The 18,896-nt window shown below is 45.8% G+C and overlaps 1 protein-coding gene across 1 annotated transcript in view; it reads left to right on the forward strand.

Moving 5' to 3' along the window:
- The first annotated feature begins 325 nt into the window (after positions 1 to 325).
- The window catches only part of LOC142257922 (NACHT, LRR and PYD domains-containing protein 3-like), a 73,562-nt gene continuing 54,991 nt past the window's right edge, over positions 326 to 18,896 (forward strand). The window contains exons 1-5 of the mRNA XM_075330212.1: positions 326 to 380; positions 15,044 to 15,120; positions 15,584 to 15,744; positions 16,345 to 16,522; positions 16,935 to 16,997. Of these exons, the coding sequence (XP_075186327.1) occupies positions 15,087 to 15,120; positions 15,584 to 15,744; positions 16,345 to 16,522; positions 16,935 to 16,997 (436 nt within the window). The 5' untranslated portion in view covers positions 326 to 380; positions 15,044 to 15,086. The remainder of the gene's footprint in view (positions 381 to 15,043; positions 15,121 to 15,583; positions 15,745 to 16,344; positions 16,523 to 16,934; positions 16,998 to 18,896) is intronic.

Raw genomic sequence — 18,896 nt, forward strand, 5'->3', positions numbered from 1 at the left:
GCAAGTCTCTTCTGCTTGTTACCGGTCCTTACCAGTGGTTTCCTAGCAGCTATTTTACCATGAAGGCCTGCTGCACAAAGTCTCCTCTTAACAGTTGTTCTAGAGATGAGAAGGTGTGTCCAAACTTTTGGTCTGTACTGTATGTATATATATATATATATATATATATATATATACACCGGTATATTATAAAGATTAGTTTATACGATATTATGTGTATAACATTAAGAAGTACTGTATTGTTCCACCTTAATAACATAATATTTTCTTGAAGACTCCTGTAAATAGTTAACCAGAAGTCACGTCTGTCTCTAGTGCAGTTCCTGGGAGTGACAGCCTCTGTAGTTTCACTTTCAGAGATTTCAGGAAGAAACGTGAAGGTAAACTCTCTAATTCTTTTAATTTCTTTAAAATAACTTTGTCGTAAAACAGCTGAAATATCATCCGACATTTGCCATATAAAACATGACTGTCCTCGTGGGGAGTAGAGATCTTGACATTATTGCTGTTTCCATTATGTGAAGAGGAGAGGCTTGCTGAGAAAAGGTGGTGGCTAAAAAGATATGGGCATACTCAGGAGGCTTCTTAGGGAAATTTGGGTTCTGATTGGGACATTCATGGAAGGATAGGTGTCCTAACTTGGAGGGTTTGGTTTTGTAATGGATATTTTTGGCACTGGAACATTTCTGGATGGATTGTTGCTGTGATTGGGATATTCCTGTAAGAAGTGAGGTCCTCATTTGGGACATATTTTTAAGGATTAGGAACACACCTGGGTAGATATGAGGTCAGAATCAGGACATTCCTTTTAGGAATGGGGTCTTGAGTGGGTCATTTTTTTTGAAGTTTTGTACATTCATGGTAGGATTGGTGTCCAAATTGGTAGATCAATGGGAGGATTGGGGTCTAGATTGGGATATTGTTTGGAGGAATGCCATTCTAAGTTGCACTTTCCTTGGAGGAATTATATTGCGATTTTGGAAGTCTTTAAAGGACTGGAGTCCATATCGGGGCTATTTTGGGATAATGAGGGGGACATCTTTGTGAGGATCTGGATCTTCTTGAGTGTATTGCATGGATTTACAGTAGACAGCTCCACAAATATAGACCTCTTTCAAGAGCTGCATCACCACATATTTAGCCTCCAGCAACAGGTATTTCCATAGTCCACGTTCTATTTTTGAAACACAAATACGTTTGCTTGCTTTGTTTATGTCTATTTCTGGGAAATTAAAGTCTTGATTGTAACAAGTCTGGGAGGATGGAGGTTGTTACGGTTGCTGTGGCACTGGAGTCTATGTCCAGATTTCTTGCTACTGCACATGTGTGAGCACTGGAGACTATGTCCAGATTTCTTGCTACTGCACATGTGCAAGAGCTGGAGACTAAGTCCTATCTTGGAGCCATTGCACATATGCGGGTGAGATCATCGCTGACACGAGGTCACATGTCTCTGACACCTTCTATGCCGATTGGCTGCTGGTCATGTGCTTGTGACACGTGGTTACATGTCTCTGACACCTTCTATGCCGATTAGTCGCTGGTCATGTGCTTGTGACGCTTTGTTCGGTGATAGGCCAGTGTGACGTCATTCCTGTCGTTCTGGCAGCGGATTGGCTCTGGTGTCCTCCATCTTGGATGAGGCACAGAGTCTATATAAGACCCTGACACACGCCGCGCGGCGCTCAGTCCTCTTGGTTCATGCATGAGAGTAGACGCTCTGTGCACGTTCCTCTAGGCATCTCTCTGTCTATGCTAGGTGAGCGCTACCGGCAGGGTAGCGTTCTTATACCTTACAGCTTCGGCTGCAGTCCGTATCCTTACCTCTTAGGGGAGCGGACATAGGCAGGTACCTGAGGCACATGGTCTGGCTGGGCCTTGTGATTCTACTCGTAGGCGGACGTTGCCGCTAGGGTAACGTTCCTTATACTGCGTCTGGCAGTTGTTCGTATCCTCGCACACTAGGGGAGCGAACAGAGGTAGGAGCTTTGTGCGGCTTATGCTGCTGTCCGTCTCTTTTGCACCACTAGAAGAGCTGACCTAGGCAGGTGCCATATCTAGTGGTTCGTGTTCTCGCACACTAGTGGAGCGAACGCAGGTAGGAGCTTTGTGCAGCTTACGCTGCTGTTCGTCTCTTTTGCACCACTAGAAGAGCGGACCTAGGCAGGTGCCATATCTAGTGGTTCGTGTCCTCGCACACTAGTGGAGCGAACGCAGGTAGGAGCTTTGTGCGGCTTACGCTGCTGTCCGTTTCCTGGCACCACTAGAGGAACGGACCTAGGTAGGTGCCATTTCACACTCACTGCCTTTGTCTTTGTGATTATTAACAGAGACCATTCCACACACCCTCCAAGTAAGGGAGGAATTCCCTTATTTACTAATTATATTCCTCTGTGAGTTTAACAGAGGTATTGCACTCTGCCATAGTCTGCAGCAGAGTCTTTGCACGGTGGACCCTGACTGTCTGTTACTCCTTTAGGTTTTATTATCAGACAGCCCCCCGTAACATTAGGACTGAGCCAAGGGTCTGGCATTTATGGCAGAATATCAGCAGTTACACCGTTACATACAAGTACTTGAGTCACGGCTCAAGAGTATAGAGGATAAACCTCAGACCATGGTGACATCTGCACATGATCCTCGACTTGCTCTGCCAAACAGATATTCTGGCGATGCCAGATCATGTCGTGGTTTCATTAGTCAGTGTCAGATACACCTAGAGGTCAACTCTTCTCGCTTCTCTACGGAGAGGTCCAGAGTAGGCTTTATCATCTCCTTACTTCAGGACAAAGCCTTAGAATGGGCGACTCCCCTATGGGAGCGCTCTGATGTGGTTACTCTGAGACATCAAGACTTTCTTGATTCTCTTAAGGCGGTATTCATGGGTCCGCAGGTTACCCATGATGCGGCCCTGAGACTGTTAGATCTATTTCAGGGTTCTTTATCCACTAGTTCTTATGCCATTGCTTTTAGAACTCTGGTGGCAGAACTAGATTGGCCAGAGAAGGTGTTGATTCCTATCTTCTGGAGAGGGTTGGCAGGCTATGTTAAGGATGCTCTTGCTACTCGTGAGGTCCCTGCTTCTCTGGAAGACTTGATCACAGTAGCAACGAGGATCGACGTACGCCATAGGGAACGTAGACTCGAGGTCTCTTCCTCGCGCCCTAAGCATCGGGCTATTCCAGTTGTTGAGGGTCCACTACCATCTTCCTCAGCATCTGAAACATCTCCCACTCCTATGGAGTTAGGTCATATGTCCTCCAGACTACTCAAGTCTGGTCCTCCTATATGTTACGTATGTCGTCAGGCTGGGCACTATGCCAACAAGTGTCCTAGCCGTCAGGGAAACTCCCAGGCCTAGTAACCATTAGAGGGGGGTTACTAGAGACGTCTTCTGCACCCTCTAAGTGTTGTATCCCAGGTCAGCTCTCATTCTCTGTGAATACATGGCCTATTATGGCTTTTGTGGATTCCGGAGCTGACGGGACTTTTGTGTCCTCAGGATTTGTAAAGAGACACAATATTCCCTCTATCATGTTAGAGGCGCCTATTCCTGTCCATGTTTTTAATGGAACTATGTTGTCTGACTCCATTACATTGAGGACAGTTCCCTTGCGCCTTTCCCTGTCTCAGGGTCACATAGAGGAGATTTCTTTTCTTGTTTTGCCTGAGGGTATAGACGACGTCCTTCTGGGTCTCCCATGGCTTCGGACTCATGCTCCTCACATTGACTGGGAGTCCGACAGCATTATTAGTTGGGGTTCGAAATGTCAGTCTCGATGTCTTCCCTTACCACCTAAGGTCGTTGCGGTTGCATCAACTGATCTCTCTCCCATACCTACACCCTATTTGGATTTCGCTGACGTGTTCTCCAAACAGGGTGTTGAGGTTCTTCCACCCCATAGGCCGTATGACTGTGCCATAGACCTTATCCCAGGTTCGGTTCCACCTAAGGGCAGGGTTTACCCCCTGTCGATACCTGAGTCGGAGGCCATGTCGACCTATATAAGAGAGAGTTTAGAGAAGGGGTTTCATTCGTAAGTCTGTCTCTCCCGCAGGAGCAGGGTTTTTCTTTGTTCGGAAGAAAGAGGGTGATTTGCGTCCCTGCATAGATTACAGGGGTCTCAACGCAATCACAATAAAGAACAAATACCCGTTACCTTTAATTTCGGAGCTCTTTGACAGACTGAGGGGAGCTCAAGTTTTTACGAAGTTGGATCTGCGGGGTGCGTATAACTTGGTACGAATTCGAGAGGGTGACGAATGGAAGACCGCTTTTAACACCTGAGACGGTCACTATGAATACCTCGTCATGCCTTTTGGTTTATGTAATGCACCCGCAGTATTTCAGGACTTCGTAAACGATGTGTTCAGGGATTTACTGTTATCCTCTGTAGTGGTGTATCTGGACGACATCCTGATTTTTTCTCCTGATCTGGAGACTCATCGTCAGGATGTCGTTCGCGTCCTTTCCCGTTTAAGGGAGCACTCATTGTTTGCTAAACTCGAAAAATGTGTATTCGAGCAGTCATCCTTGCCTTTTTTGGGCTACATTATCTCACAAGAGGGTCTGGCTATGGATCCTGCAAAGCTCTCTGCTGTCCTGGAATGGTCCGAACCTCATTCCTTGAAGGCGGTGCAACGCTTCTTAGGATTCATAAATTATTACAGGCAGTTCATACCCCATTTCTCTACTTTGGTGGCCCCTTTGGTGGCCTTGACTAAGAAAGGTGCTAATCCCAAAGTCTGGTCTACTGAGACATCTCAGGCTTTTGAGGCAGTAAAAAGACACTTTTCAACTGCTCCCGTTATTCAAATACCCGATGAGAATAAGCCCTTCCTCTTGGAGGTTGATGCCTCTTCAGTGGGTGCTGGTGCGGTCTTGTATCAAAAGAACGGTGCAGGTAGAAAAAGGCCGTGTTTCTTCTTTGCTAAAACCTTTTCAAAGGCAGAGAGAAACTATACCATTGGGGATAGGGAACTGCTCGCCCTGAGATTAGCCTTGGAGGAGTGGCGTCACTTGCTGGAAGGAGCGAAACATCCTTTCCAGGTCTATACAGACCATAAGAATCTGACGTACTTACAAACTGCTCAGCGTCTGAATCCTCGCCAAGCCCGCTGGTCCTTGTTTTTCTCCCGCTTTCACTTCTCCATCAACTATCTGTCTGGGAGTAAGAATAACAAGGCAGACGCCCTGTCTCGCTCTATGGTTTCTACCCAGGAAGAGATTGACGAACCTCGTCTTATCCTTCCCTCCAGGGTTTTTCATACACTCTCCCCTGTGATGTTAGACCAAATCCCACCGGGCAAGACCTTTGTTCCGCCTGATCGACAGAATGATATACTGTCATGGGCCCACACCTCAAAGGTGGGTGGGCATTTTGGTATTAGGCAGACACGAGAGTTACTGGAGAGGTGATATTGGTGGCCACACTTAGCCAGTCACGTCAAGAGATATGTCGGTTCCTGCTACTCGTGTGCTCGCAACCGTCCATTATGGCAGAGACCGGCTGGGCTCTTGCATCCTTTACCAGTGCCAGATAGACCATGGGAGGTGGTAGGCATGGACTTTGTGGGTGATCTTCCGTGTTCACAGTGACATAGATTTGTGTGGGTCATTACGGACCATTTCTCCCGGATGGTTCATCTCGTACCGTTATCGAGAATCCCATCTTCCAGGGTACTAGCCAAACTATTCCTCAAGCATGTCTTTAGGCTTCACGGGATGCCAGATCGTATCATTTGTGATAGAGGCCCGCAATTTGCTTCCCGTTTCTGGCGAGATCTTTGTAGCCTTCTGCAAATTGAGTTGAATCTCTCTTCGGCATACCATCCGGAGACCAATGGTTTGGTTGAGCGTACCAATCAATCCATGATTATATACCTTCGACACTTTGTTGCTGAGAACCACGATAACTGGTCCTCCCTCCTACCCTGGGCAGAATTTGCCCTTAACAATTCTCTGGCTGAGGCCACTGGGCAGACACCGTTCATACTCAATAATGGGCAACATCCTAGGGTACCGGTACCGTTTCCCGCTGCTGCACCTCCTCCTCTTGTGGCCGACTGGGCAACTAATGCCAGAGAAGTTTGGAATCGGACTCAAGAGTCGATCCAAGCAGCTAAGGACCGTATGAAGACGGTGTCCGATCGGTTTAGTCGCCCGGCTCCTGTCTTTTCTCCGGGGGACTTTGTGTGGCTCTCTGCAAAACACGTGAGACTTAGAGTGAGCTCTGTCAAATTTGCTCCTCGCTTCCTGGGTCCTTATGAGGTTCTTCGACAGGTAAATCCTGTAGTCTACCAATTGAAGTTACCCGTCCATCTTAGGATCCATGACAAATTCCATGTCTCACTGCTAAAGCCGGCTATTTTGCCTCACGCTCGTGAAGTGCACTCTCCTGCCTCTGATTCCTCTCGCTCTAGCTATGAGGTAGGAGCCATAGTTGGTTCTAAGATGGTTAGAGGGCGCAGGTTCTTCTTGATAGATTGGGAGGGCTACGGCCCGTAACATCGCTCTTGGGAGCCTGAGGAGGCTGTCCATGCTCCCGACTTAGTTGCCGATTACCTGCGTCGCCGGTAGGGGGGGCCCTTGAGGGGGAGGTACTGTTACGGTTGCTGTGGCACTGGAGTCTATGTCCAGATTTCTTGCTACTGCACATGCGTGGGCACTGGAGACTATGTCCAGATTTCTTGCTACTGCACATGTGCAAGCGCTGGAGACTAAGTCCTATCTTGGAGCCATTGCACATGTGCGGGTGACATCATCGCTGACACGAGGTCACATGTCTCTGACACCTTCTATGCCGATTGGCTGCTGGTCATGTGCTTGTGACACGTGGTCACATGTCTCTGACACCTTCTATGCCGATTGGTCGCTGGTCATGTGCTTGTGACGCTTTGTTTGGTGATAGGCCAGCGTGACGTCATTCGTGTCGTTCTGGCAGCGGATTGGCTCTGGTGTCGTCCATCTTGGATGAGGCACAGAGTCTATATAAGACCCTGACGCACGCCGCGCGGCGCTCAGTCCTCTTGGTTCATGCATGAGAGTAGACGCTCTGTGCACGTTCCTCTAGGCATCTCTCTGTCTATGCTAGGTGAGCGCTACCGGCAGGGTAGCGTTCTTATACCTTACAGCTTCAGCTGCAGTCCGTATCCTTACCTCTTAGGGGAGCGGACATAGGCAGGTGCCTGAGGCACATGGTCTGGCTGGGCCTTGTGATTCTACTCGTAGGTGGACGTTGCCGCTAGGGTAACGTTCCTTATACTGCGTCTGGCAGTTGTTCGTATCCTCGCACACTAGGGGAGCGAACAGAGGTAGGAGCTTTGTGCGGCTTATGCTGCTGTCCGTCTCTTTTGCACCACTAGAAGAGCGGACCTAGGCAGGTGCCATATCTAGTGGTTCGTGTCCTCGCACACTAGTGGAGCGAACGCAGGTAGGAGCTTTGTGCGGCTTACGCTGCTGTTCGTCTCTTTTGCACCACTAGAAGAACGGACCTAGGCAGGTGCCATATCTAGTGGTTCGTGTCCTCGCACACTAGTGGAGCGAACGCAGGTAGGAGCTTTGTGCGGCTTACGCTGCTGTCCGTTTCCTGGCACCACTAGAAGAACGGACCTAGGTAGGTGCCATTTCACACTCACTGCCTTTGTCTCTGTGATTATTAACAGAGACCATTCCACACACCCTCCAAGTAAGGGAGGAATTCCCTTATTTACTAATTATATTCCTCTGTGAGTTTAACAGAGGTATTGCACTCTGCCATAGTCTGCAGCAGAGTCTTTGCACGGTGGACCCTGACTGTCTGTTACTCCTTTAGGTTTTATTATCAGACAGCCCCCCGTAACAGAGGTCCTAATTATGACTATTTTTAAATCAGTCAAGTTGGCCAAGACTGATTGGACTTAAACATATATAATAATTTAATATAAAGTCACCAGCATACTCTCATAACTGTCCCTAAAACACAATAAACTTTTGACTGAGGCAAGAGTTCATGTGTGTAGAGGACTAGAAATGAGCGATTCTGATTGGCAAAGATCAGAAAATGTTTAAATCGTACTATCTTTGGCCGGATCGAATTAGGATCAGACATCCGAGAATTTACCACAAAAATCGGCAATCTTGCCAAGGATCGGTAAATGTTGGAATGGCAAAAACCATCCTCTCCCTGCCCATGACAGTCAAGTATTGGCATGGCTGTGATTGGCCACTGTAAAAAATAAATGAAGCAAAAGGGTTAAAGCAGTACATACTTACTGCTCTAACTGCTCCTACGTCTGTACTTCTGGGGCTGATAATTATCCCTCCTCCATATTCACTGCTTTCACGAGCCATCGGTGTATCTGATTGGCTGCAATCAGACCCCTCCCCCAAACAGCGTCTGTGATTGTTTGGAATCACAGATGCTGTGTTCAGGTCTATATTGTGGTATAAATACATAAATATATTGATACCAGCACAGATAAAGCCCACAGTTACAGGCTGCAACCTCCAGCCGTGCACTTATCTTGCCTGTGTATCAAAGTAAGAGAAACCGCATGCAGTTTTTAAAAAAATCAAAAATAAAATTGAAGAAATAATTTTTAAAAAATGGCGTGCGGTCCCCAACAATTTTGATACCCAGTCAAGATAAAGCTGGGGGCTGGTATTTTTAGGCTGGGGAGACCCATGGTTATTGGGCCCAGCAGCTGCCCAGGATTGTTGCATCCATTAGATGCAACAATCCCAGGACTTTACCCGGCTCTTCTCGATTGCCCTGGTGCAGTGGCAATAGGGATAATAAAGGGTTAATCACAGCTAACATGTGCCACTAAGACCTGGATAGGTGATGGGGAGGGTCTATGACACTCCCCATTACTAATCTGTAAGTTTTCACTTAAATAAACAAAATAAACACAAACACAAAAATAAATCCTTTATTTGAAAAAAAGATACAAAAGTCTCTTACTTTTACAACTGTATTAAGCCCTAAAATAGGTCCGACGTAATCCACACGAGGTCTCATGATGATTCCAGCTCTGCTACATCTGAACTAAAAGTGTGAGGCAATAAAACATTCGAATTGTAAAAAAGGCGGTATCCGGGCACTGCACAGAGCCAGGCTACATCAAGTAGGATGTTTAACTCTTTAATTGCACTAATTAGTGTAATTAAAAAGTTAAACCTCCTACTTGGTGTAACCTTGCGCCCGGATACCGCCTTTTTTTCAATTTGAATTGGATCTCCAGCTCCCGTTAGGGAGCAAGCGGCCGGTGCAGCAGCACAACCCAGGGAATTAAGCACGGAGGGAGACTTCGCTACATATTACCCCAGCGATCCTGACCTGGGTTAACCCGACCGCGGGTTGCATGTGGGCTGACCGCTCACACAAGCTGTGGATTAGTTGTGCCTGCCAGCACAACAGTTGAGTGGAACCCAGGATAGCAGTGATGTGCACTCTGACCCGGATTAACCCTATGGAGGATGGTGGATAAGGAGAGTGCATATATTTGCTACTCCAGAGTTGTGCCTGCCAGCACAACATCTAGAGGTGAGTCCAACTTAATACTGCACTTTCACTAATCATTAGTTGTTTACATACAGGAGCGCTTTTCCTGTCTTTTTTCTTTTACAGGCAATAAAACATGTCCACACGCTGTAACTTCAGGCATAGACTGAGCCGCGCTATTAGTGATGAGGTCAATCATGTTATTTGCGGTCACAGCTGGAGGTTCCCACGGCCCTCCACCTGTGTCCGCAAGTAACCTGACCTCAGGGGACCTCAATAAACTTTCACTGATTTCACAGACCTGCATCTCCTGGCAGAAAATGGCGGGGGTTTTTTGCCAATAGATGCAGATTTAGTGCTAAAATTTTTACACCATATTCCAGCACTCAATCTACACCTTCTAGCAAAATAAATGTGGTAGTGATGTGAGGTTTTGTTTTGTTTTTTTTTGCCTTTTTGCCTGGAGGTGTAGATTGGGTGCAAAGAATATAGTGTAAAAATTTCAACACAAAATCTGAATCTCTCAGCAAAAAAATGCACAAAAATGGTTTTGACGGCGTTTTGGTGCACTTTCCTTCCAGGAGGTGCACATTTGGTGCTGAAATCTGGTGCAAACCTACCCATCACTAATCCAGGGCTTAGTGGCAGCTCACAGGTGACATTAACCCCTTACTACCTCAATTGCCACCGCACCAGGGCAATCGGGAAGAGTCGGGTAAAGTGCTCGGTAGTCGCTGTGACGACATGGACACCCAATGCCTAGCATGGGTTAAAGTGTCTTAAAATTCAGCCAGACATTTTGTTCTTCTGTGTTAACTCATGTTTGCTAAACTATTGTTTGGGACCAGACCCTTCGGAGAAATCATTGTAATGTAGTTGTGTATTGCTAAGCTAATGTAAATTACCTTAGTAGCCATTGTCAAGTCTGTGACTTGCAGACTTCATGTAGATATCCTCAGTCTTTCTATACACATAATTTAAATGAACATTATCCATGCAGCTTGAAATTCATCCAATAAGTGAAGCAACCCTGTACAACCAATCCGATAAGGGCACAGTTTATCCTAAGGGAAGGTTATGGCTATAAAAGGTGATTTCTTTAAGTCACCAGGGGTTGATGGATGTGCATGATCCAGTCTAAGATCTTAGGAGCTGGCTAGAGGATCAGGATACCTTGTGGCTTCAATCTAGGGACTCCGGTTCCGATTGGAGACCATATCCACAGTCTAGGGATTTCGACTCCGGCTGCCAGGATTATATCATCATACCAGAGACTACTTAAGGAAGAAACCCAGGTTGGGACAATTTGGTCACCTGGCTACAGACGTTGCAGACCTCAACCAGCTTCCTAAATCTGGCGTTGTTCCAGTCTCAGTGGATGCCCGCCAAAAGCGGGGTGCTGCTGGATTGGAGTAAATAGCCCTGGAAGCTCTGAGGCATGGACATTCTAAATCCCTGGTGAGCCAGCGGAAGGGTGAGACTCTGTTGCCTTTTACATTTGTGTGTTTTGCTGGTTATGTGTTATGTGCCGTTAATATTTTGGGATCCAATAAAGTCTTAATATTGTGATTCCCTCACCCTATGTTGTCTGAGTAGTGTTCCGCCCATGGTTAAGGAGGTCGTGCGTTCAGTTGGGATGAGCCCTGAGCCACGCTGTCTTTCTAAAGACGGCCGGGCCAGCGGACAAGAGCACCCACTGAGCCCCGTGTCTCCACAATTGGTGGCAGCAGTGGAACACTACTCAGCCTGGGTTATCCAGGGGAGTTGCAGAGGACTGGTGTTCGTGGACACCGTCCAGGGCTCAACAACCAGGGAGGCACATAAGCATACCTAGCAGGCCATAAGGGAGACATTCAGGTTTCGGACGCTGCCATGTCCAACTTCACCAGCTCAGCCATGGGACAAGGACCAGAGAGGAGATACGACCGAAGCAGTAAATGGATGCTACAGGATCTGTGCCAGAGGCGAAAGATTGACTACAGGAATGCTGACACTTGGTCGGACTTGATCCGGAAATTAGTTCGTTGGGATGCCCAGAATGATGCAGAGGACGATGAGGATCCCGCCGATATTGACCCAGAGGATTTAAACTATATGCCACATCATGTATCTAGTGACAATCGGGAATCAACTTGGTCCAACATGGCCCAAGCCACAGCATTGTTGGTTGCATTGGGGCCTAAATCCTCAAGAGAAGAGAGAGCTTGGGTTCTGGAATATGTTTATGGGATTCCAGCTGCGGTACTGCTAACACCAGCCGCTCGAGAAGGATGGCCCCGTTACCCAAGCATAAGCTGCCCCAAAACAAAGAGGCTGCATGCTTGGAGCCCGTCTGCCACTCCAACCAGTCAACATATGCCGAGATGAACCAACGAGACGTGAGGAATGCTACTCCCGAGAAACACCAATAGCTGAGGAAGTGGTTTACCCAGTCCACACACTACGGCAGGCCGGACACCGTACACTAGCCAACCTCCATCCCCACATCCAGACGGTCAAGGTAGGTGATATACAGGCTCAGGGACTTCAAGACACTGGATCTTCCATCACCCTGGTAAACCCAGTTGTTGTTTCCCCAGAAGACTATTTACCAGATTCCCAATTATCCATCACCCTGGCTGAGGGCCAGCGCTCGGACATCCCTCTGGCATGTGTGCAGTTGGACCTAAGGACCGACCAGGGAGAGCTCGAGGTGGAGATTATGAACAGCCTCCCCACACCTGATATTTTGGGAACCAACCAGGAAGCGATCGATGTGGGACTTGTGAACAGCCTCCCCATACCTGTCATTGTGGAGACTGACCAGAGCAAGGCTGATGTGGAGCTTATGAACAGCATCCCCACCCCTGTTATTTTGGGGTCTGACCATCAAGAGGTCCATATGGAGCTTATGGACAGCCTCCCCACACCTGTTGTTTCGGGGACTAGCCAGGAGGAAGTTGAAGTGGGGTTCATAGATGGCCCCACCAAGCCTGTTGTTTCGGATACCACCCAGAGGGAAGTGAAAGTGGGGCTTGTGGATTACCTGCTCACACCAGTCATTTTGGAGAATGACCTAGGACAAGGACTATCCAGCCAGTTTGTTACAGCCATCACCCACAGCCAAGCCAAACACCATCCTTGTGCAGATGTCAGATGTAGAAACCAACCCATCCGAGGGGAACCCTCCTCAATCTTCAGCCTCCTCCTCAGATGCAACGAATGTGAGTACCTCAGACCCAACTGTGGCCATTGACTGGGGGGAGATAGATGATAAGGAATTCAGGGAAGCCCAACTCACGGACCCCAGCTTAGTGCTTGTCTGCAATATGGCTGCTCAACCTGGGGGAAGTAATCAGGGGGAGGTGTATAGATGCAAGCCTCTGTTGCTGACCTCACCATTAAAAAGGACAATGCCGTCAAGAGGAGAAGGATGATCGGAAGCCCATCCTGTCTGGCTAATATTAAGAAGGGGGAGGAATGTGACGACATGGACACCCAATGCCTAGCATGGGTTAAAGTTTCTTAACATTCAGCCTGACGTATTTTTCTTCTGTGTTAACTCATGTTTGCTAAACTATTGTTTGGGACCAGATCCTTTGGAGCAATCATTGTAATGTAGTTGTGTATTGCTAATCTAATGTAAATTACCTTAGTAGCCATTGTCGAGTCTGTGACTTGCAGACTTCATGTAGATATCCTCAGTCTTTCTATGCACATCATTTAACTGAACATTATCCATGCAGCTTCAAATTCATCCAATAAGAGAAGGAACCTTGTACAACCAATCCGATAAGGGCACAGTTTATCCTAAGGGAAGGTTATGGCTAAAAAAAGTGATTTCTTTAAGTCACCAGGGGTTGATGGATGTGCATGATCCAGTCTAAGCTCGTAGGAGCTGGCTAGAGGATCAGGATACCTTGTGGCTTCAATCTAGGGACTCCGGTTCCGATTGGAGACCATATCCACAGTCTAGGGATTTCGACTCCGGCTGCCAGGATTATATCATCATACCAGAGACTACTTAAGGAAGAAACCCAGGTTGGGATAATTTGGTCACCTGGCTACAGACGTTGCAGACCTCAGCCAGCTTCCTAAATCTGGTGTTATTCCAGTCTCAGTGGGTGCCCGCCAAAAGCGGGGTGCTGCTGGATTGGAGTAAGTAGCCCTGGAAGCTCTGAGGCATGGACATTCTAAATCCCTGGTGAGCCAGCGGAAGGGTGAGACTCTGTTGCCTTTTACATTTGTGTGTTTTGCTGGTTATGTGTTATGTGGCGTTAATATTTTGGGGATCCAATAAAGTCTTAATATTATGATTCCCTCACCCTGTGTTGTCTGAGTAGTGTTCCGCCCATGGTTAAGGAGGTCGTGCGTTCAGTTGGGATGAGCCCTGAGCCAGGCTGCCTTTCTAAAGGTGGCCAGGCCGGCGGACAAGAGCACCCACTGAGCCCGGTGTCTCCACAGTCGCATCTAATGGATGCGACAATCCTGGATAGCTGCAGGATGCTACTTTTAGCCTGGGGACCCAATAAGCATGGGCTTCCCAGTCTGAGAACACCAGCCCCAAGCTGTTGAGCTTTATTTTGGCTGGGTATCAAAATTGAGGGGATACCAAATATAGGTTTGTTTTTTTTTAAATTACTTATGCAGTTCCTCTTATTTTGATACACAGCCACGATAAGCGCACGACAGGGGTCTGCAGCCTGTAGCTGGCTTCATCTGTGCTGGTATAAATACAGGGGGACCCTACATATTTTTCATTTTTTTATTATTATTATTATTATTATTAATAATAATAATAATAATAAAGTGTATGTTTATAGCGCCAACATATTCTGCAGCACTTTACAATCATGTGGGGGCTTGTACAGACATAAACAAAACAAAATAGCACATAGTTCAGCAGCGACAGTAGGAATGAGGGCCCTGCTCGAAAGCTTACATGTATTTATTTATTTAATTATTACCAGTATCAGGACATAAACAGCATTTGTGATTCCAACCAATCATAGATGCTGTGTCAGAAAGTGGGGGCGTGGTGCAATGGCAGCTAATCAGAGATGCCGGTGGAAGGGGAAAGCAGTGAATATGCATTAGGGATAATTATTGGACTCAGAAGTAGCGCTGCAGCCACAGGGAGACTTTGTAAATATGTACTACTTTAACCCTTTTTTAGTTTATTTCTTTTACAGCCCCCTAAACCATTTTACAACATGTCACTTTTGCCTCTCATTGAATTTAATGGGCTTGGCTAGGATCGCCGATCCGATGGGCAATCTCAGGCGGAATTGGGGATCCTGAACCGATCCTTGGCAGGACTTGCTGATCTCTATAGGGGACTAAAGAAGGACGACTGTCTGCAAAACGAGTGTTCGGCCAACAAGGATCAATTGATTTATTAACCATTTTTGATCTTTTTTGACTGCTCTTCATCATGTTATGATGGCTACACCGATGTGTCATATTATAAGTTCAACTCAATGGCGTTATGTCTAACTTCGACCTTACAAGCTATTAAACCATGTATTACTTTACACGTTGACACCCTTAAAATCTGCTACCTTGTTTTGACATTTTAGGTTGAAGTTAGAAGAAATCTTTAAACCGTGGAGAACAGAAGTGATGGAGCAAAGTTGTTCAAGAGTCATCAGCGATGGTCAGTAAGGGGACTCTGGTCACACCAATAATAAAGTTTTACAGCACATAGATACAGTATGTTCATCATGAGCATTCAACAGGGATCAAGAAATGGCTCAATTTCAGTTGTCTGCTAAGCCATCATCACATTGGTGGAGTTCAGCCTCATTAGGTTAAGTCTCCAGGTTGAGGAAACCACATTTAGTAGCCAACAAATGCATTGTTTTGTGGGTAAAACAGATACCTCTGGCAAAATTGTGCTTTGACCACTGAATGCAGCTGAGTCTTTGGGGAATGTGGCTGTCACTTCATGGAATACCATCCTTAAGGCTGATGGTTGCTCAAAAGATTGTTCACATGCATATGTCTACAGATGTTCTCATAAATGGTTCCACAAATATTTGTTTTTCACCATTTCCATAATTTGTGAGTATATTGAAACTGAGAAAAGTCATTAAAACCATGTGATTTTTTTTATCTAGATGACATTGAGCAGTTTTGCCGGCAACTGAAACAGTATGAAATGGGCACCCTGAGGATTCTGTATGAGTATTTCTGGAATGACCTGAAATATATAGTGGAGATATTGAACACACGGAACCTCCTGAGTGAGCTGAGCTCCCGAAATGTCCTCAAGCCGGGGGTAAGAAGAAAGTTGTTCATATAAGTACAATTAGTTATTTCCAAAACTATAATATGCACAAAAGTATTAGCTGGTTGGTTCATAGACAATGTTCTAATTGGGTCTTCAAGACCCTAAACTTAAATCACTTTCTTCTTTGATCTTCTAGTCAATAATGACTAATAAAATGAAAAATCTGTAAGACAATAAGAAAGCCACCCAAAATTTTCTACAGGGGTAATCCTCTTCAAGAAGTTGAATGGTAAACATTACATATGATAGGGTCAAGTATTAGTCTCAGAGGAGGGGAGGTCTTTTCCCAGCGGTGGTCTTCACTACTTAAGTTTGATCAGAGTGATATGAGATAGATATAAGTCGGTCATCTTGTACCAACAATAAGCCCATCGAGAAGTTTTATTGGAGTCCTTTGTCTAGTGAAACCTAGAACAATTCATAATCAGTAGACAGTAGGTTGGATTGATGATGATGAAGAAGCCATGTTCACGGTATTTGTGAGGTTGAGGCCTTAAGTGTTTAAGACATTTTTGTCATTTGCCACTTTTGCCCTCCCTATAATCCCTGAATATGAGGAATTGTGAAAAAAAATATTTTATATTTCAGGATTACCTTCAAACTGAGAAAGAATTAGGATCCTCTGCATTTTCGGAAATTCTAATTCAAGATATTCTGGACATGGGGCGAGAAGCTGTACTGGCGTTGTGGGAAATTCTTTTTGTACTACAAAATGATTATCAGCATCCTAATCTAATTGGAGTAATGGCTGAACTTAATGAAAGAGGTAACGATGTTGTTCATGACATGGACAGAACGTCTACCCTAATTCTTACTACTATTAGAAGAGTTTTACACCAGTCCTGCAAATTAGAGCAGGTCTCCTAGAAAAATAGGACGCACCTGTAAAAGTTATGATTGTAGTCAGTAACCAATGAGACCTAGAAATCTGCAGAGGAGATGCATATATTTTAATATTTTAGATGAATTTCAGCTCTAAATTATTTCTTTTTTTAAATTAGACACACCCTTTTATTGTGTTACAGTTTCTTAGCTTCAATTATACATTAAGCAGCTATTACGCCTAATCCTTAAATTATGTATTTTTGAACCCCATTAGTTCTGAATATTTATTGATAGGTACAATTGGCTAAAATGGCTTCAGATGACTGATTACCTGTTTATTTCCTTTATTGTAGGTGATACATTAGTGACACAGCATAATCTGGATGTAGACGGACACCAGTTATATCAACTACGTGGTAAATTATGCAACAATTTGGATTAAGTTTTTTGTGTGTTTTGTGTTTTTTGTAATTTGGATTAAGTGCAGGCAATTGTTGATGTTGAACTTTTTGTACTAATTTTAAGGGACTTTTCCACAATTTACATACAATGGGGAAAATACGGTCAGTATTTGATACACTGCTGATTTTGCAGCTTTTCCCACCTACAAAGAAAGGAGAGGTCTGTAATTTTTATCATCGGTAACTTCAAATGTGACAAACAGAATACAAAAATCCAGAAAATCACATTGTAAGATTTTTAAATAATTAATTTGCATTTTATAGCAAGAAATATTTGATCAAACACAAACCAGTAAAAATTCTGGCTCTCATAGACCTGTTATAATTTTTTTTTTTAAGAAGCCCTCCTACTCTGCACTCATTACAGGTATAAATTGCACCTGTTTGAACTTGTTACCTATATAAAAGACACCTGTCCACATACTCAATCAATCACACTCCAACCTTTCCACCATGGCCACGACCAAAAAACTGTCTAAGGACACCCGGGACAAAATTATTGACCTGCACAAGGCTGGGATGAGCTACAGGACAATAGGTAAGCAGCTTGGTGAGAAGTCAACTGTTGGTGCAATTATTAGAAAATGGAAGAAACACAAGACAACTGTCAGTCTTACTCAGTATGGTATTCCATGCAAGATCTCGCCTCGTGGGGTAAGGATGATTCTGAGAAAGGTCAGGAAGCAGCCCAGAAATACATGGGAGAACCTGGTAAATGACTTGAAGAGAGCTCAAAGATTAGTTAGTAACACACTACGCAGTCATGGATTAAAAACCTGCAGGGTACGCAAGGTCCCCCTGCTCACACCAGTATATGTTGAGGCCGTTTTAAAGTTCGCCAATGACCATCTGGATTATACAGAGCAGGCATGGGAGAAGGTCATGTGGTCAGATGAAACCAAAATAAAAGTTTTTGGTATCAACTCCACTCACTGTGTTTCAAGGAAGGAGAAGGATGAGTAGAACCTCAAGAACACTGTCCCAACGGTGAAGCATGGGGGTAGAAACATACTTTGGGGGTGCTTTTCTGCAAAGGAGGCAGGATGTCTGCACCATGTTGAAGGGAGGATGGGGTCATGTATCGCGTGATTTTGGCCAACAACTTCCTTCTCTCAGTAAGACCATTGAAGATGGGTCATGGCTGGGTCTTCCAGTATGACAATGACCCAAAACACACACCAGTAGGAGCGACTCTGTAAGAACCATTTCTAGGTCTTGGAGTGGCCAAGCCAGTCACCAGACCTGAATCCAATAGAAAATCTTTGGAGGGAACTGAAACACAATGTTGTCCAACGACAGCCCCAAAACTTGAAAGATCTCGAGAAGATCTGCATGAAGCAGTCACCAAAAGCCCTGCTGCAGTGTGTGTGTGTGTGTGTGTGTGTGTGTGTGAGACGCCCCTGGACTATTCAGGTCGTTACAGGGTACTGCACAAACGGCCCTCCCTATGCAGTATTCAACCCCCCTTGGTTCTGGGTCTCTATCCTGCAGTACTGCCTCCACCAGCATTCACAAATCCTAGATACACTTTGCACCACACCTGTCAGGCACACCAGTGGGCTACTTAAGCAGGAATAGGGCCGCCTACCTAGGGGTCAGACAGGCAGGTGGGAGGTGTCAAGCAGTTGAGGAGTAGTGAATGAGGAGCTTTGAGGAAGCGGGGAGTTGGAGCTCCCAGGGGAGAAGCAAACTAGGTCGCAGACGGTGGTCTGGACCTAGAGGAGTCGGACCCCCGATCGCAGGAGATTGAGGCTAGGTGCTTGGAACCCATCGAGGAGGACAGTCAGCAGCCTGGTCCTATCACCGGAATGGGACTGAAGGTACGGCGGGGTACACGGACCCTAGGTTGGGGAG

The sequence above is a fragment of the Anomaloglossus baeobatrachus genome, chromosome 12, assembly GCF_048569485.1.
Source record: "Anomaloglossus baeobatrachus isolate aAnoBae1 chromosome 12, aAnoBae1.hap1, whole genome shotgun sequence".
Lineage (NCBI taxonomy): Eukaryota > Metazoa > Chordata > Amphibia > Anura > Aromobatidae > Anomaloglossus > Anomaloglossus baeobatrachus.